Below are 20,818 nucleotides of genomic sequence, written 5' to 3'. Positions count from 1 at the left end.
CTGACTTCATGCAAACAATTCAGCCCTTCTACACTACTGCTATTAACCCTCCTACCCTCATGTGTCTCCTGGCCCTAAGTATCCCACTGAGTAGAAGGAGTACTGGCTGGCTGTAGCTGTTATTTCCCCAATTCCTATATTTCTAACCCCATGGTTTTCCCCTTTTGCCCCCCACCCCACCTCTGTCCCAGGGCTAGAAACAGAATGTTTCTCCTCTCCCTCTCCATCCTGAACCAAGTTCAATTCCCCAAATCTCCCTTTCCACTCTTAAAACTGTTCTCACATTGAGGCAGCTAGGTGGCACAGTGGATAGAGCACTGGTTCTGGAGTCAGGAGGACCTGAGTTCAAATCCAGCCTCAGACACTTAACACTTACTAGCTGTGTGACCCTGGGCAAGTCACTTAACCCCAATTACCTCACCAAAACCAAAACGAAACAAAAAAAACCCAACTGTCCTCACGTCAAGGCAAAGATTTTAATCCTTCCAAGGGCAATGTCATTACTATTCATATCTGCTAGCACCCAGGAATCTTTATAATTTGACCCAAGAGTTCCCAAAAGGGGAAACCCAAAAAATTCCAGGAAGAATTGTAGAAATTGTTATTACCTAACTTGATAACCCATTAATGAGGTCTTATTATGCCTAGAGAAATCTTGCAATATCAGTTTGTAGCCTGTGTGTGGCTCCCAATGACCTAACCTTTACTCAAAAATTCTTTGATAAGTAAGAGGAATTAGTAAAGGCTTCTCCAGGCCATAGTGATTCTAATCATTTTCTCCCAGATCACAAAAAGAACCTGTTCTATTACTCTCCATGGTCCACCTCTAACCAATATGGACCCTAGAAGCACATAAACAGAACATCTTAGTCCTTCTCAACAACTTGGTTGGCAGACATAAAACCTCTAAAAGTAAGCTACAGCTTTATATCCCCCCACCAATGCTATTTATTTTTGCCACGATATTTTAGCTGAGGAAAAACTGCTTTCCACTGACAAAGTTCAAGCCATCTTTAAAATTTACTACTTGACTCTCAAAAGACAGATACCAGGATTGGGGGATATAGCTGGCTACTGTAGACAATGAGTTTTAAGCAATGAACCCTAGATAAATTCCTACAGGACAATACTTATGACACCACTTGTAAGTCTTTACTATTGTTCAAAGAAAGTGAGGCAGCATTTATTACCTTGAAACCAGCTCTGCCACTACTCCTTGCCCCAAGCCTCCATTCCCCTTATTTTGTCATGAGGAAAGTATTGCCCTGGGTCCTGATTCTAATTCATGGAAAAAACCATCAGCCCACTGCTTATATAGCTCCAATTAGGACTCTGTGTCATCTGGTTTGCCTCCATGTCCCAGATCTGTTGCAGCCACTGTCTTGTTGCCAAGAAGGTGGCTGACTGGTGTGGTAAAAATTATGTGTGGTAAAGATTAATATTGAAAGTTTTAGCTGAATCATTTGGGAGAGGCCACACCTGGCCCACCCTGAAATTACATATGCTACTGAGAAGGACCTCCCCTTTTGGGGGAGGAAAAATGGGACACCAGGTCTCCCTTTTTGGAGGAGGAAAAAAAAAACCGGAAAGCAACCGGAAGGGAGAGAACTTCCAGGAGGCAGGGCGTGTTCAAAGAGTTCGCATTCTTTTGGCCTGGAAATCAGTCTGGTGGTATTCAGGGACCTGGTGGAGGCACGCGTATTGCTCTGTTTGGGTGACTGCATTTCTTACAAGCAACAGTAAACTGACTGGGGTTGGTGAGTTTAATCCTAAATTCCTTTGAACTAGTTTAATTGGGAATACTCTGGGATTGCATGAACTAATCTTAGAGTTAAGACTATCTATTTGTATTTCTACTTCCTTATTTCCTTAATTGGTTTCACCTTTGTGGTTTAATTAATTCCCAAGTAATAAAACCTGATCCTTTATGAACTACAGCTCCTTTTCTTATTGGCCTGGGAGGAATATATAAAAAGGAAAGTTCAAAGGGGAGATTAAACCTAAAAGAGCCCCTCATATTTCTGGGACCCCAATATTAAGGCGAGTCACCCTAATACGCTTCGTATATCAAATTTTGGCCCTCACACTGGTGACCATCCCTCATTCATTCCTGGGACTCCTTCTAAAAAAGCAAAGCCAGCAGATCTCCAACTCTAGACTAAATATAAAAACTTTTTGCTATCAAAGGCCAATATGACCCTAACGAGCTGCCCTCGACTTAATCTTGATTCTCTGTTAACTACACCTTCTGCTGGCAAATCACAGAACTGTATTTTTGATACTGCACAACTGTTGATTCTCAGGCTTGACTTGAAGGCTTGTTCTCTGTAGGATCCTTACCTCTTCCTCCTTATGGCCGACCGCTCCTACCTTTGAGGTATACTCTAGGACAACTGGATATAGAATACTCTGCTACATCCAACACTTTGTATAGAAACAGTTTTACTCCCTTATGATTATTCTATCAAAGTGTTAAACCTATTGTACTGTAACGATTAGAATGACGCCACCTGCTGGAGACTTACTGTAGAAGAGTTCCACCCATGAAGTGAAGGTCTTTGAGGGCAAGACCAGGAGTCTTTTCTTTGGCATCAGGAAGTGACGTCTGCTTGTGGGAGGAAGAAGGAAGAGACGGGGGCTCTTTCTGGGACTCTTTCCTTTGGACTCTGGTGGAGAGCGAAGCTAGAAATGTGCTCTCCCTTTAATAGATAGGAATCTAGGCCTTTCTCTCTCTCTTTACCAAATTCTTATTCTCCTTAATAAACACTTAAAAGTCTAACTCTTGCTAAAGCTTATAATTTATTGGCGACCACTCATTGGATATTTTAGACAGACTAGCTAGAATTTTAGCCCTTAACAGTACTTTCCTCTTGCCTGTTGTAACTTTAAAAAAAGAAAAGAAATCAAAAGAACAAAAAGACTGTGACACTGATTCCGAATATGCTTTTGGTCAAATATGGAAATAAAGAGTGTTCCTCAATTTGTCTAGTGCCTATCTCAATAACGGCAAAGGTGCCTCATCTATTGCTGTTGTACAATGTAAAATTCATGTGACCCCCTCCCTGCCCCCAACCAAACTTCATTAGAAGAAACATTCTAGTGTTCCCTTATGGAGCACATGGTCCTTTCTGCACCTGAAGCTTCTAACTCTGTTCTCATTTCAGTCATCACTAGCCAGGGATCAAAAAATTAAAATGTGATTAGTGACAGACACACTGGAAGACAGTTTTCTGCAGAAAGACTCTCTTTGGTATTTCTCACTAGGTGACTTGGGGGCACTAGAGGGCTAATTCCACATTCTCTCCTCTTCTGACCTGCTCTGAAGATCATCTAAATTAAGAGTATTGGGGTGAGGGGTGGGGGTAGAAATGATCACAACAGAACTTCTGAATGATTCATGTGGCCCACAAATTTTGCAATAAGGAAAAACCATACTGGCTGCCTGTCCCCCATCATTCTGAGCCTTTGTACACTTGCAGATTGCTTTCGTTCAGTTACCAATGTGTTCGTTCGCATACTAGTATTGCCAAGAAACTCCTTAAGGAACTCATTACCAGATTTAGATTGCCACTTATTATAGTGATAGGGGCATACACTTCACAGGTTGGATCATTAAAGATAGATATAAGGCACTTAATGTAAAACAACTACTCTGTAGCCTTCCAATCCAATGGAGCTGCAAAACATAAAAACGTGCTTGGCCATAATTTGCACAGAAACTTTGCTCAAGTGACCCGATAATCCCATCACTCTTATGAAGATTAGAAACACTGTGAACATAACCTTATACCATGTGAAATTCTCCTGACATACCCTTTGCAAATGTCAGGTAGACCTCTGTATGTCTCATATCACTCAGACTTCCAGTTAACAAATGAAATAGTGCTAAATTATTTTAAGGCACTAATGAAATGTTAGGTCTATTCATCAACAAGTGTTGATTGTTTTACTCTTTGATTCACCATGTTACAACTTTCACCTGAGAGGCTGTGCCTATGTAAAGATCCATTAACAGAAAAATGCCCTCCAACCTTGCTGGAAGGGTCTATTTTCCATCTTGCTTAACAGCAATGCCACCCACAGTCTATTGCCAAGGCCACCAAATGTAGCCCATGAATCACACTGGCATCCCTGTTTCCTTCCCTACACTGCATGTCCAAAGAAAGGAAGCCCCAGAACAGTACTTATAATCTGTTTTCCCCTTGTTATGCCTCAGTCCCAAAACCTGACTGGAGGATACATGTTTAGACGTATTTTTACTGACCAGGTTATCATTATTTACTATAGTTTTATCAATACTCTCTAGAACAGATCCTAGATTAAAGTACAATCTCATTTGACTCTTAACTCTACAGACCTATACTACTATGTTAAGACATAGCTCTGGTTAATGTTCTCTCTCTCTTTTGAATTTTAGCCCCTGCCATGTGACCATGTCTGTAGAATGAACTGATGACCCTTTCTTGACCTAGGTATACGATTCAGAAATCAATCTCATGTCCTTCTAGGGATGTTAGCGTGGGCTCACATACTGTATAGAAGGGCTCCTGCTAATCAGCATAGCAGAAGTCAACAAAGCTCCTCCTTTTTATCACCATATTAGTGATGGTGTTTTGAAAACCCTGGCAATATATGTAATAGTTCTCCCTCTATTTTCTTCAGCTTACTCAGTGTGCCATGCTATGCAGGAAGGCAGCTGGGCCATTTCCTTAAGACTTGCTCCAAAAACCTTAATCTCTAACAAGCCTATGGAAGAAGGTATCTTGAGTGCAGGGGAGAGCAGCCCAATGTGACACACTGATGTGTAACTACAGTGTGACTTCACCCTTCCTCTGATCCCTTGGCCACCTCTGACCTTGTTGAATGTTGCCATGGTGCACACTCTCTATACTCCTGTATAGTCTTCTTCCAGGATGCAGATACAAAATAAGTCAATTGTTCCAAGAGGAGTCATATTCTATATACTACTCACCTGTCACTGTCCTCCTAGGATCAGATTTAGAGCTTGAAGGAACCTTAGGGATCATCAAGTTCTCTATTCTGAAGCTAGAGAGACTAAATGACTTGCCTAGGATGATAAAGTTGTTAATGTTCAAGGTGGGATTTGAACCCAAGTCTTTCTGACTCCCAGTGCAACACTCTATCTACTGTGCCACACTGCCTCTCCTCATGGTTCCAATTACAAGGGTCAAGATTATGACTCCCAGCCCAGCCCATGCCTAACCTGACCTTTCCCCTCTCACTAGCTAAAACAGATAACACTGTCCCCTTGGGAGTCTTGTTTCCTTATCCAGTGTCTGCCCAGTACTTAGGTAATGGGGTATGTCTCTCTTCAATATGCCATATAAGGAAAGTCTTATAGCCTTCATTTCTCATTAGAGCATGAAGAAATTCCATTGAGAATGTACTGGCCACACACAACTCTGGTTTTCCTAAAACGCTGTGTACCAGGATACAAAACCTTGGTTTATTCAAACATCAGAAAGTTCGAATCTCTCTACTTCCCTGAAAATGACTTGTAATACCATTGCCAACTCTGCGAACACTCTAGAATAAAATGCTTTTATCCAAACAACTCTTTTGTTCAAACAACTTCTCAAGGTGTAATCTGGAGTCTGGTGTATACCACCTACATCAACCAGTTCAGAATTCAATTTAAATATCATCCAGGGCTTTTTCTTTTCCTTGCACTTTGTAGCAGCAAAAGATACAAACTGGACCCTGTTCCCCAGATTCCCCAACTTAGGGATTTTATACTGGGTTGCTCTTTTAGTACTTTTTCTTTTACTATAGGTCTCCAAGTGCAGATTCAACCCCTTTTCATATGAGGACTAACATTGTTCACCCCCACCTCCTGCTCTGAAGACTCCAAGAACTGATGGACACGGATCTCCTTGAATGAAACTATTATAGCTTCAAAGTGGGAAGAGTGAAAGTAAAGAGAAAGGGGCCAGGAGTTTCCTTTCCTCCCTTCCACTGACATGTGTAGTGTTGTAAACAGATCTCCACATTCTAGAGTATGGGGTCATATATTTCTTTTTTTGTGCTTCCCACTCAAAAACACACTACTCTGGGTTCCTGTTAGCAGGTGGATAAACAGACAATCTTTTTGCAATGCTGAAGAATGAGCTAAGTTCTAGATGGAGATCAGTCTGACTGCAAGGCTATTGGGAATTGCTTTCTTAAAGAGTCTTCCTATACATCTGTATGTCTGTGTTTCTTTACTCTTGAATAAAAGCTTCTGATGACCTATTCTCAAGAGTATGAATGGGGTTATTATTATGACATGTACAAACTGATGAAGTAAGTAAGCACAATCAGGAAAACAATATATACTCAATGACAACAATGTAAAAGGAAGAACAACAAAACAACTGAAACTGAATACTGTGAGATTAGGAGCAAATTTGACCACAAAGAGGACATATAAGGATGTATTTCCCCCCTTTTTTGATGAAGTGGAGAACTATGAGTATAGAACACTGGACATAATGTCAGACTTGGTTGATATACTCATTAGTTTTGCTGATTTTTTTTCATCTCTTTTATCCTTCGTTATAAGGAATAGCTCTCTGAAATCAGAAGGAAAGATCTATATTGGGGAAGTATAAATGAAATCAAAACAAAAACTATCAAAAAAATTTATTTTTTTTAAATCAAATGAAACTTCCCAAAAGAAATTACTGAAGATTCTTGATCAGTGATGCGGCATGGTCAGACCTGTTCTTTAGGAATATTACTGTAATCGTTGTGTGGTGGATAGAGGGGAGCATGACTGAAAGCATACGGATCAATTTGGTGGTTATTGCAATAGTCTAGGTGAGAAATGCTAAAGGCTTAAACCAGGGTAGCAGTTGTGAATGGAGAGAAAATGGCCACAAGAGATGTTGTAGAAGTAAAATCGACGAGACTTGGCAACTAACTGGATAGGGGGTGGGGGGAGGTCGAAAGTGAAAGGTCAAAAATAAGTAGCAGGTTCTGAACCTGAGTCACAAGATTTAAGGACGTAAGAAAGAGGGGTGGATTGTCAGGAAAAGATAGTGAAGTCCATTTTAGACAAGTTGAGTTTTGGGTACCTGTGGGATATGAAAGTGAAAGATGTCCACAGGCAGTTGGTGATATGGGACTGGAGTTCAGATGACATATGAGGGCTGGAAATGTAGATTTGGGAATCATCTGCACAGACATAATATTTGAATCTATAGGAGCTGATGAGATTACCAAGAGAGTACAGAGAGAAGAAAGCCCAGGACTGAGCAAGAGATTAAGATGTAAAGAAACAGAGGCAATAACTATAGACAACCTTTTCTAGGAGTTTGGCTATGAAAGGGAAGAGAGCTATTAAAAAAAGGTTAAAGAGATGGCAGAATCAAGTGAAAGTTGTTAAGGGAGGGGGAGAGCTGAGCACGTCTTTAGGCGGTGTGACAGTAAAAAAGGTACTGGCTCTGGAGTCAGAGGTCCAGCTCTAGATCGATGATCCTAGATTGAAGATTAGAAGTAGAATGGGGATGACTGAAGGAGTAAACCCTCAAAACAGGCAGAAGGGGATGAGATCAAGGACACAAATAGACAGCCTGGCCTTGACAAGGACAAAGCTGACTCTTCTAAAACTGGAGAAAATGGGGAAAGATGGAAAGGAAATATGATGTACAGAATTGAGAAGATGGTATTCACAACAGATGGCCTCAGTTTTTTAGCAGAGTATGGATAGAGGTCCTTTGATGAGAGAAGGGAAGGGGTAATATTCACTACAGTCATATGAAAAAATGTTCTCAATCACAACTAATTAGAAAACTGCAAATTAAAGCTACTCTAAGGTAAAACTCCAGACATATCAGACTTGCTAATATGACAAAAAATGTTGGAGATGTGGAAAAATTGGAAAATTAATGTATTATTGGTGGAGTTGTGGACTGATCCAACTATTCTGGCAAACAGTTTGGAATGATGCCCAAAGGGCTATAAAACTGTGCATACCCTTTGACCCAGCAAATACCACTACATCTATATCCCAAAGAGACCATAGGAAAGAGAAAAGAACCCACATATACAAGAATATTTATAGCTGCTCTTTTTGTGGTGGCAAAGAATTGGAAATTGAGGGGATGCCCATCAATTGGAGAATGGCTAAACAAGTTTTGGTATATGAATGTAACAGAATACTAATGCGCTTTAAGAAATGATGAGCAGACAGATTTCAGAAAAACCTAGACTTACATAAACTGATGCTGAATGAAGTGAGCAGAACCAGGAGAACATTATATACAGTAACCGCAACATTGTGTGATCAACTATGAAAGACTTAGCTCTTCTTAGAAATACAATGATCCAAGACTCAAAAGACTCATGATGGAAAATGTTCTCCACATCCAGAAAAAGAGCTATGCAGTCTGAATACAGATTGACGCATAAGATTTTCACGTTTGTTGGGATTTTTTTTTTGTTTCTTCTTTCTTCTGATTTTCCCTTTTGTTCTTATTCTTCTCTTACAACATGACTAATGTGGAAATGTGTTTAATATGATTGTATTGTATAACCCATATCAGACTGTCTGGGGGAGGGCAGGGCAGAAGAGAGGGAGGGAGAAAAATATGGAACTCGAAAACTTACAAAAATAAATTTTGAAAGCTATCTTTACATGTAATTGGAAAAAATAAAATAAAATATTATTTAACAAAAAAAATGGATTCGTAATATAAGGTCTGGAACAGACTTTACAGGGAATGTGATTGGAAGTCAATCAGGAAAGAGTAAAAGGATTGAGGTGTAGCACTGAGGACCCAGCTCAGATTAGATAACAAAAATCTGTAGTAGACTGAGCCAGGGTAGTTGTATGACTTCCTCCAGAGGCAGTCAGGAGGGAATGGGAAATGGAATAAGCATTTATATAGTGCCTACTATATGCTGGGCATTCAAATAGGACAGGGGAAAGTGGATGGAAGGGATAATCCAGGGTTGACATCTGGAAAGAGATGAACAGCTAAAGGACAGAAGGTAAAGTGATTCAAAGAGAAAGAATAGCACACTATGGGGACAGCTAGGTGGAAGAGTAGATAGAGTGCCAGGTTGAAGTCAGGAAGACTCATCTCCTGGAGTTTAAATCCAGCCTGTGTGACCCTAGGGAAATCACTTAACCCTGTCTGTCTCAGATCCTCATCTGTAAAGTGAGCTGGAGAAGAAAATGGCAAACCACTCGAGTATCGTTGCCAAGAAAACACCAAATGGGATCATGAAGAATCAGACACGACTGAAAGGACTGAACAACAACAAAATTAAACTAGTTAAGCTATTTTCATCATACAGGAAGTGAGCAATATTGCTTCCATAATATTTCACCCTAAGGTAGTTTATGAGCTAAGTGTTTATGAGCTACATTCTGTTCCTCACACACAGTCTGACTTTTAAGTTTGGTTCTTTTGATCAATAACAGAGCTAACCCTGGAGTCTGTGCTGTCAATGTGAAGAAATGGCAGATCCTTTCTAGGTTAACATAAATTAGCCAAAAATATTGCTTTTTTATTACTGACTTCAAGTTTAAAACTAAACAAACCATTTTTCTGTCTTTTTCCACATTTAGCCATTTAGTGTATATATATACATACACATACATATACACATATATGAATGATTTGGGTTTGAACAATATAGTTCTCCAAACTTACCCAACAAAGGGTGATGTTCAGATCGATTTCTAACCAGGTGTCTCTTCCCAAACATTCTGGAAAAGGGAAGAAAGTAAATGGATTCAGGAATGATATCATCTTCTTCATCAGGTATCTATGGGGAACCCAAGAGGTTCCCAGAACCCTATACTAGAGTTAAAAAATTGAGTTATTTTCCCTTCAGGATCAGGAAAGTTAAGGGGATGGTAAAAGCTGGTGTCACAGTAGGAGACAGAAATATTCTTCCTACAGTCACTGTTTCTCTCAGAATAGGAAGATAAAAAATCACTACATGTTACACTGAAGTCAAAGATCTCAGACAATGTTATTTCTCTACCTGCCCTCTGACCAGAATAACTATGACATAAATTCTGTTATTTAACTGGGATTTAGATAGTATTTATCACTCATACTCTGGTTTGGAGGGGAAAGGGTATGAACTGAAACTTATGAATGGCACTTAGACATGGTACTCACAGATGGCACTTACACACATGACCTGTGGCCAAGGTATTCATAGATCTTCCCTGGGTTGGTGATATTTTTCATCTTCTTCTCTGGAAGCTTCTTAAAATTGTTATTAGGTAACATGGACCTCAGATACGTTACTTCATCACAAGATACCAACCCTGGATAAGCAGTCACCATTCTGGCCACAAGACTCACCTTTGGGCCAATAACTGTCAGGAGACAGCAAGGAGAGAGAGAGTTAATGAACCCCACCCCATTAACCACAATGCTAAAAGTCCAAAGACCAACTATACCTGTATATTCATGCCTGGCTAGTGCACCAACAACTCCACAAAACACTGGACCATTGGTGATGCCGATAGAAACAAGCCTAGGAGACAGAAAGAACAACATGGATAAATCCCCATTCAAGAGCTACTATTTATGAAAATAAAAGTCATAAAGTCTAAATGGGACTCCAGCTCTTGGAATTTTGTTACATGACTTGGGGCAAACACTCCCCAAGCATTCCCTATTAACTACTAGAGGGATTTTCCTGTAGGTGAGTAGACTAATATCTGATAATAAACCTGGGTTAGCAAATAAATCAACATGCAGAAGTGATGTTTCACTATGTACAGAACCCTGTAATAGACATTCTTCAGAACTACATTCAGATTATATTCTGGTTCAAGAAGTGGAAAAAATAATGGATTTAAGAGAAGTGAACAAGCATTTATTAAATATATATTATATATCAAATATTGTGCTAAACACTTTACAAATATCCTCACAATAACCTTGTGAGATAGGTGGTGTTATTACCCCCATTCTACAGTTGAGGAAACTGAGGCAGGCAGCAGTTAAGTGACTTGCTCAGGGTCACACAGCAAATAAGTGTTTGAAGCCATATTTAAACTCAGGTCTTCTTGACTCCAGGCTCAGGATACAATGTACTATGCCACCTAGATGCATCTGACTTAAGATTCTGAAAGGCCCAAGTTGCAATCTTAGACAAGTCAAATTCTTTCCAAACCCTTCTTTGAGGAAATTAGGTTTAAAAGTATATTTTAAATGCTTATATCATAAAAATATAAATTTAATAGGATTCTGGAATTCTACAGATTACAATGATTAAATAAGAAAATATGTGTGACAGCACATTGTAATCTGTAAAATACTATATAAACAGAGCCAATTGTTACTGGGAGTTAAAAGAATTATTTTAAAAAGTGGATGCAAGGGGCAGCTAGGTAGCACAGTGGATAGGGCAGAGGCCCTGGGTTCAAGAGGACCTGAGTTCAAATCCGGCCCCAGACACTTGACACGTACTAGCTGTGTGACCCTGGGCAAGTCACTTAACCCCAAGTGCCTCACCAAAAAAAAAAAAGCGGATGCATAAATTTTTATTAAGTGCTTACTATATGCCAAGCATTTAATATGCTAATTAATATGCCATGCAACAAGACAAATTATTCCTTGTTTGACTATGCCTTTCAAATCTTTTTCACATACATTATATTATTTCTCACAATGACCCTGTGAAGTACATAGGCTCTAACTACTGTTAATTAGACAAATTAGTAAATGCAGTTTAAAAGGAGTCAAAGGAACTTGCTCTGCTAATTACTGGTAAAGCCAGTAGTAGACTCTAGGTCTCATGGTAACAGACGGCAAGGTGCTAACAAATAAGTTAGCTTTTCCCACCTGGCCAACTTTTTCTCTATTTTACTTTGCTCAGCATCTTCCCTACTCTACTAGCTCATGTTCCCCCTTATTTTAAAACCCTTCTCTGAGGGAACAGTCCTTCTCTTCTGGTTGGAACTAAACCTGTCATTCAATATATGTTTAAATTATTTTGATACTCTAACACTGAAAACTCAATAGGGATTCTGGAAAACATCTGAGTGAAGAAACAACAAAGAAAACCTAGGGAAGTGGAGTAGAACTGATAATCAGAATCCAGAAAAGGTTTGGATCACCCACCAGTATCAGGGTAAGTCATTTCTGTCATGCAAATAAGCTAAGAAAAGGTGCCCTTAAAGAGGAAATGGGAATTCAGTGGGTGGGGAGGAGGGCTGACTACTGAAACAAACTTTTTTGGATTTTTTAGGTAGCTGAATGAAGTATACAGACTATGAAGAAGGGCCTGCCATCAAAACCAAAAGTTTACCAAGACCAGGCCCAGATGCTTAGCTTTCAAGTCAAACATTAACCATATCTTTCCTTTCTTCTATATTTTCTCCAAAGCATAATTCTGCATGTAGTGGATATTCAATAAATACTACTGACTGATTTCACTTGGAATTTTTTCTCTTTCCCCTTCAATGTGGCTCTGCATCCAAGCAATACCTGCCACCTTCCTCCCACTGCCCTGAGAGCCCCCTGGGGCCTGAGAGGCTCATCTCTGCCCCACCTTCCTCCTCACTTGGTCTCAGAAAGATTTTCCCAGCAGAAACTAAAGATGCTGAAGGAGCTCTCCAAGGCATGGGCACACTCATCTGGCTTCTTATCACCTGGAAGGCCAAATACACTGAAGAAAGTACAGCCCTGAAAAGAAAGAATGTTGGAGACATAAAAAAAATATATGTCTGGAAAGCAATATAACTCTTCATATTTAGATGAGCTTGTAAAAGTGGTACCTTCCCCTTTCTGATCTCATGTTTCTATGATATGAAAAACAAAGACATTCCTGGCTCTAACACCACTGTGGATGAACATGAAGATCTCATTTAACTGGAACTCCGCTAAATAGAACCTTAAAAAAAACCAGAATGATTTTTACTTAGGAGAAAGGGCCAATTTGTAAGAGGGGAAAGCTAATATACAAAATTTATTCAAAAAATGAACTTCTAGAGTGTATCTATGCCAGGGTAAGTAATAATAAGTCATCCCAATCTCCTATTTCTTCAACCCCAGTCAAATAAGAATTGTTGCTCAGATTGATGACCCTGGTACATCATCAGAAAAAGATTCAACTCCATTAATTAAACAGAACACTTGAATGAATTTAATTTAGAAAGTTTTTTAAGGTCTGTTGTATTTAAATGTCCATTGCACAGCAGCAGACAGCCACATCCATCCTTCAGGCAAACTCTTCTCTCATCTCTAATAATGGTGGATCTGGATTCCTTCTCACTCACTTTGTCAAACATAAATATCTGACTGAGCTGGCCACCTCCATTCTTGATAGCTGTTGAAATATACAAGGCAGCTTCATGAATCAGCTGACATAAATGCAACATCCAAGCTTTCTTGTGGAATTCTAGATTGATCAACACCATGGTCACAGTGCGAAGTTCAGATAAATACTCCACAGGTTGGCCTTCACTCATCTGTAAAGCAACCATTAATTTAGCATCACATTGCAGGAATTTTAACCCCATTCCCCATGAAATATACTAGTGAATAGGAAGGAATAACAGCACATAGGTATTGGGCACAGTCTTTTGGGGGTGGGGGGCGCAAGGATGGTTAAGTGACTTGCCCACGCAACTAGTAAGTGTAAAGTGTTTTGATGCTGGATTTGAACTCAGGTCCTCGTGAATCCAGGGCTGGTGCTTTATCCTCTGCACCACCTAGCTGCCCCTGGGCACAGTCTTAATGGGAAAACTAGCACAAAGTAAATTATGTACAATTGGCCTATTTATAGCCAGACTGTATTTCTTTTCTTTTGGACCTCATCCTACTTTAAGTATTTGAAAATAGTACTTAATGTCTTTGTGTAGTAAATGCTATATTAAGTCCCTTTTCTATTTCCATTATATAAGATTACACTGGACAGCTAGGTGGCATAGTAAATAGAACATCAGTCCTGGAGTCAGGAAGACTCATCTTTCTGAGTTTGAATCTGGCTTCAGACACTTATTAGCTGTGTGACCTTGGGCAAGTCACTTAACCCAGTTTGCCTCAGTTCCTCATCTATAAAATGAACTGGAGAAGAAAATGGCAAATCACTCCAGTATCTTTCCTAAGAAAACTCGAAATGGGTCACAGAGTCAGACACCACTGGAACAACTAACCAAGGATTACGTTTGATAACATTAATTTATTATCACCAATTTTCAAAAATCGATTCTGCAGATATGCATATATATGTTCAGTCAACAATTCAACAGGTATTTAAGATTAAATATTTAGAGCTGAAAGGGACCTTAGAGATCATACTGACCAGCTCCATTACTTTATCAATGAGGAAACTATGGCTTTGAGAGTATAAGAATTCAATCAGGCTTTTTAGACACAAAATAAAGAGCAGACGAGGTTTTTGCTCTTAGGGTTTGAAAAATATGAGACGATAATACATACAGTCAACAGAAACATATGATCACAATAATCATATAAGTGCTAAGAGGAATGTGGATATTTATTAGGAATTATAGTGGTGAGTTGGAGAATGGGTTGGAAAAGTTCACATATATACACACATATATACACATGACATCCCTAAGTAAAGAATCAAGGTTTAGGAAATACCTTCTTTAGGAAGTTTCCCATTATGTGCCTCTGCAAGGTTTGCTCAAGTTTGGGGTTTGGATCCAAAGCCACAGCATTTCTCAGAGAGACTAATGAAGAAAAGGAAAGGGCTCAGTCCACAAAGACAATCTCTCCTGAGCTTTAGTTCTCAAGCAGAATGGGCAAAGCAGCTCACCATTATTTGTAGGATAATGTGGAAGGTAATCGATGCACTTTTCAAAATGCTCATCAAAATCAAAGGGGTCTATGATCCGCATATCTCTTAGCTAAAGAACAGGAAGAAAATTCTTCAATCCCAAGACTAACCACCATTCTTGCTCCTTCAATGGAGACTCTAAGAACTAAAAAGAGTGTTCAAGTACTCCCCTTATTCTACTTATCTCATAGTTCTGTCACTACCACCCTGAGACTTATAAATGATTAATAGCTTCTTTATTTAAAATATAAAGTTCCACAACTGGTGGTTTATCTTTTATTGTATTCCTAACTTGCCCCATAAATCTATCAGAATGTACCTTGTAGGCTACACTAGAGCTTAGATAGGAAGGGAGCCTACTACCTTTACAACTTTAGGCTCCATCATGATTTCCACTTCAAACAGGTACTGCTCACAAAGCTTCCAGCAGTTCCAGGACAAGATGATCTCATTTGCCTGAGCCAAGTGCTGGGCTACCTGGACATCATCTACATTTCGTCCAATTACCAGGAGGTATTGTCGCTGCTCATCTCCAACTACAACCTGAGAGATGTGACCTGCAGACAGGCCTATTAGGAGAAAAAAAGGCAGGTGAAGAACATCAAGGCTCGGTTCGTTTCCCCCTCCCCCCTAAAAATATAAGACATTGGTTAAGTAGATAAATCTTCCTAGACCTCAATTTCCTGTTTGTCAAATAGTGCAAACCACTGGACCCATTACTCAGTGCTATTTGGGACCACCAAAGTTCAAGTTCATACGATCCTTTCTCATTGTCTGCTAGAATTTCTATACATAGAGTAATCCTACATTAAAGCTTGAAAAATCTATCATGCCCATACATTAAACATACATATGAGTCTTAAATAAATTCATATTCAACAATGACATCCTGAGAAGGACTTTCCTCTGCTATAAGAATACCTAAAGGTAGGAAGTCCTTTAGTGCAAGAACTCCAGACTGGCAAGGGGGAAATAATAGGAAACAGTTTAGTTTAAACTAAACAGTTATTTAGCTACTAAACTCCCAGGTAGTTTTGGTAAAAATGAATTCTTTGCTCTCTCAATGGGCATCTTGGACGTGAATAAGGAAAGAGGAGCAGAGTGTCTGATTCAGAAGCTGCTGTAATATTCTTAGGGCAAGAGAGCTACACAAAACATTCCCTTTCCTCTTGTCCAACACAGCAACAAGTGCTAAATGAACTTAACAGGTAGACATTTAGCAACATCCAACATTATGTTTGCTTTGCCCATGCCGAGTGCTGTCTGCCTCTGGCTCCAGAAGCTTTATGTTATTTATAGTTCAAAAATTGACTAAAGTTTGTTGACTTGGGTCTGGTTGAAGAAGCATATGCTAATTAACTAAACTATTCAGTCTAAACTTGAAGCTAGGAAAGGAAGAAGGGAGAACAAGGAATTGAGGTTTGAATACTACAGGCAGCAATAGAATATTATTGTTCTTCATTATCTGCTGTAATCGCTATATATGCAATAATCCTACATTAAAGCTTGAAAGATCTATATACAGAAATCCCAAACACCAACACTTCCCTTACATTTAGAACTCCTGCTAAGATGTTGTCCAAAGGGTCTTGATATGTATTTTCCCCACCCACTCCATTTCTATTCTTCCATAGGGGGGATTTGGGCACTTATGGGTAGCTCTTCCAGATGGAAGTTGCTACCTATCCTTATCTGAAGATCCTGGCCTTCCTTGGTAGGGCAGACTCCAAACTTCTCCTGTATTTCCAGGCTGCATTTCACCACTAGGGTAATGATGTCACTTAGCTGGTTCTGTTCCACTGTCCAGAGTGCCAGGAGCACATTCCCTGTAAGGCCAAGATAAATCAGTGTAGGGTATTGGGGAGTGGTTAGCAAAACTCTTGGTCTTTTCCCTTGAACTATCTTTTTCTAGATTAGGGAGCTGTTTTGTTTTGTTTCCCCAGGAATCATTTAATAGATTAAAAGCAAAATTAATCAAGTAGAATTCTCAATGCCCCCAAACTAGAAGAATCCAAGAGCTTAGATTAAGATCATTCCTTTTTCTATTAGGTATCACCAGATGGAGGGAAAAGGAATGATGGAAGGTGATGTGGAAAATGTGCTCTTAAACACATTGCTGATAACTATGTTTCACCCCAATCTTGTGGTTGGTTCATCCAAATAAATCTGAGAAAGTCTGCTGGTTCTGGGCACTGTAGAAAGTAATAATGATACTGATATTTTCCTCAGCCTGAATACTCTCCAATTTTTCACATCTAACTGTTAGTGTTGGGAGCCAAATCTCCTGTCAGTTTTCTAAATACATCTCCAGAGGCTCTCATCCTGCATGATTTATAAATAATTTTAAATTCTATGTAGGAAAAAATAAAATTTAAGCAGGCATAATTTAGAAAGGGTTTTCCTTTTGAAAGCCAAATTCCACCTGGTGTGTATGTATGTATGTATGTATGTATGTATGTATGTATGTATATATACACACACAGAGATACATATATATATCTTGAATCCATTCAGATGTATAATCAAGAAATACCTGTGATATTGAGTATATCTCCTCCAAAGCAGAGTACATCTGAGACACACACACACACAAAAAGGAGCAGAGAAAAATGGGCTACAGTTAGGGGTTCAGCTAATAATAACAGAGGACAATAATGCTATGGGAAGAATGCCTCCCCTCTGGGTCCTGTCCTCCCATCCAAAAAAGCCAAGAAATACCTGAATGATAACATGCAAATATACTTCTCATTTTTCTACTTCAACCCTAAATTCCATAGCCAGAAAAAAAGTAGAAGGCTATTAATGCTAGCTCCTAAAAGAGTATAGCATATTATTGCACTTTCCAATTAAAGTCCTTGAGTAGATGCCACATGGCATCTTAGTCACAGTAGCACAGGGGGAGCAAGCCAGGGCATGGTCAATCAGTGAAAAAGAATTTATTAAGTCTTCCTATATGCCAGGCACTGCACTAAGCACTGAAGCTACAAAAGAACTGAAAATACATCATCCCTGCCCTCAAGGAGCTCATATTCTAGTGAGGGAGATAGCACGTAAATAACCACATATATACAAGATATATATAGAATAGATGAAAAGTAATCTCAAAGGACAGGAAAAGGCCTCCTACAGAAGGCAGGATCTGAACTGAGTCTTGAAAGGAAGCCAGGCAGTCTAGAAAGAAGGGAAAAGTGCAATGGGTAACAAAAGGTACTAGACACAAAAGAACCAAGAACTCTAAGGAGTCTTTCTATGTATACTATTTTCTTGTGCTACTAGTCTAACATACTGCTGAAAACAGTACTTAATTAGTATTGGTTGACACATCATACCAGGGTCTATAGATACTGGACTTTGAGAAGTAGGATCTGGGGACAGCAGGAAAAAGGAACAGGAGCAAAAATCTGTATTTTAATAATGATTAGCATGTAATTTTTCTGTGTTAAGACCTTAAGTATTGCAATTACATTGTAGAATTGTCACAGCTGAATCACCTTATCTAACTCATGTTACAGTTGATCAAACTAATCAGGGATCAGGAAAATTACTGGTAAGAAAATGACTAGTTCAGTAAGGCTTTTAAGAAACCAAAAGACGGACAGACGGACGGATGGAAGGAAGGAAGGAAGGAAGGAAGGAAGGAAGGAAGGAAGGAAGGAAGGAAGGAAGGAAGGAAGGAAGGAAGGAAGGAAGGAAGGAAGGAAGAAACCAAAAGTAGGGACTGTTAATTGACTGTCTTTTCAGGGAAGTGGGGTTTATCTTCTATCAAAATATCCTTTCCTTTCAACCTCCTTGGGCCTCGAAACCTCCCACCCACCCTACAGTGGCCACTCACGCTCCACAATGTCACCAAGGTAACAACTGAAGATGTGGGCCATCTTGTCCATGTTCTGCTCTGCATTGCAAGTGAGGCTGAACTTGTCCATCAATGCTGTAAATCCTATCCAACAAGCAAAAGTCACTCAGCCTATTAATCAATGCAGTGATGGTTTGGGGGCTTTTTATTTTCCCTTCTCCCATCCCCAAGAACAGGCGCCAGGCCAAAAGAACCAGGACTTGGCTAAATATAATCATTCCTTTAACATGTTGGTTACTTGGGCTGTAAGGGACGAAGAAAGAATACTTTTTGGCTGTTTGGGCTGACAACCTCTTACCAGTAAATCTTCTAATATTATACCAGGAGCTGCAACCACTGCCAAGATTGACTCTCACTCAGAAAGCTATGTTTCCCTTCCTTCAACAAGCTGCATTCTTGGGGTCAGCTAGGTGGCACAGTGTATAAATATAAAGCACCCGACCTGGATTCAGGAGGACCTGAGTTCAAATCCGGATTCGGACACCTGACACTTACTAGCTGTGTGACCCTGGGAAAGTCACTTAAGCCTCATTGCCCTGCAAAAACAAAACAAACAAACAAGAACAACCCTGCATTCTTCTTTAGGAGAGGAAGAATGAGTGGAGATAAAGAAAAGTTCCCAGGAGTAAAATAAATGTTTGTGGAACTGATATAACAAGTAGATAACTAAAGTCGAGAAGTATTTATTAAGCACCTGTGCCAGGAGTTGTGCTAAACAATTTTTTTTAATCTATGTTGTCCTTTGCTCCTGTAAAGAGATCAGCTTCCCAAGGTGAAGGAGGAATTCAAGTGACAACACTGATTATGGTTTCCTGCTCACTGTCCAGACCTCAGTTGTTGTTGGCTGTCCTTAGTTCTCAAAGTTAGTTCTCATCGTCTGGAAGATGTCATGACTTGCAGCGAATTGGATTTAAGTGAGGGAACCACCTGAGTCCCGGACGACAGATGGCCCCGATGCTATAAGGCAGTTGGGGTTAAGTGACTTGCCCAGAGTCACACAGCTAGTCTGAGGTGAGCTTTGAACTCAGGTCTTCCTGACTCCAGGACCAGTGCTTTATCCACTGTGCCATCTAGGTGCCCTGCGTAATAGTGGTGGGAAGGGTGAAGGTGGGGGGGAGGGGGTTGGGGGTTGTCTGTAGTAAGTGTTAAGTGTCTGAGGCCGAATTTGAAGTCAGGTTCTCCTGAATCCGGGGCCGATGCTCTATCCACTGCGCCACCTAGCTACCCCAGAGAGGTTTCTTTTTGAAAGAGAACTACTCTTTCTGCTCCTTCAATTTCCCTCGTTTCGAACATCCTCCTTTAGAACTCTTATTTAAAAGTCCAATTAACATGACACCGGCTCCTTCCCTGGAGCTATCCTTTCTCGGTCTTCAAACAAGCTTCTCCCTCTCATATTTAAATTTTATACCTCTCAAAGGGAATTATGCACAGTACACCCGGGTTATTCATGCCTCGCCGGCCTACTGGAGAGTACGCTCCGGGAGGGCTGGGATGGGGCTTTAATCTACGTTCGGTGCGGCTCGCCCCCCCACCCCCGCCCCCAGCCCACTCAGTGCTCGGAATGCGGTAAGCGCTTAATAAATAAATGCACGTGGTCAAGTGCCTCGCCTCTCTTCCCAAGGGATGGACGTGTATATGAAATGCAGGGGGTTAAGAAACGAGGGGCGGGCCACAGTCTAGTGGGGTCCTGGAGCTCTGCAACCGTCACCCCGGGGCCCAACGGCCGCCCGGTCGCCTCTCGTTCCCACTCTCACCGGTCACATGGACGCCAAGCAGGACCCCCTGCACTGTAGTGAGCTCTGGCCCCGGGCCCCGGGCCTTCCCGAACACCAGCAGGTCGGGCAGCAGCGCCGCCAGCCGGGCCTGGAGGGACCATGAGGAGGAAGCCAAACGCCAGTCCCCACTAGCCATGGCCGCAGAAAGCCGACTGATTCCGAAACTCGATTCTGCCGCGGCCCCGCCTTCCCCCAAGCCGCTACCCGGATCAACCAATGGGCATTCACTTTTCCATCCCCTTCGATGGCCGCCTCCAATCGAAAGCGGTAGGAGGGACTGTTCCCGCCCCCTTGCTCACGAGCCCACGTGCTGTCCTTAAGGGCACACAGTCCAGGAGTCCGACGAAGAGCATAGAGTCGGCTCGGGTTCCGAGTTCCTAGGGTACCAGTCTCAGGACGCATGCGC

At 40.7% G+C, this 20,818-nt stretch overlaps 1 protein-coding gene across 1 annotated transcript in view; it reads right to left on the bottom strand.

The window, feature by feature from the left end:
• LOC122753107 (adenylate cyclase type 10-like) overlaps positions 1 to 20,548 on the bottom strand; it is a 44,930-nt gene extending 24,382 nt beyond the window's left edge. The window contains 11 exon segments of the mRNA XM_044000222.1: positions 9,663 to 9,718; positions 10,153 to 10,503; positions 12,541 to 12,662; positions 13,256 to 13,447; positions 14,589 to 14,677; positions 14,764 to 14,854; positions 15,148 to 15,353; positions 16,467 to 16,610; positions 17,318 to 17,356; positions 18,617 to 18,721; positions 20,392 to 20,548. Of these exon segments, the coding sequence (XP_043856157.1) occupies positions 9,663 to 9,718; positions 10,153 to 10,503; positions 12,541 to 12,662; positions 13,256 to 13,447; positions 14,589 to 14,677; positions 14,764 to 14,854; positions 15,148 to 15,353; positions 16,467 to 16,610; positions 17,318 to 17,356; positions 18,617 to 18,721; positions 20,392 to 20,548 (1,552 nt within the window).
• Positions 20,549 to 20,818: the final 270 nt, after the last annotated feature.

Source organism: Dromiciops gliroides, chromosome 4 (genome assembly GCF_019393635.1).
Source record: "Dromiciops gliroides isolate mDroGli1 chromosome 4, mDroGli1.pri, whole genome shotgun sequence".
Lineage (NCBI taxonomy): Eukaryota > Metazoa > Chordata > Mammalia > Microbiotheria > Microbiotheriidae > Dromiciops > Dromiciops gliroides.
This window is presented reverse-complemented; position numbering and strand designations above follow the sequence as displayed.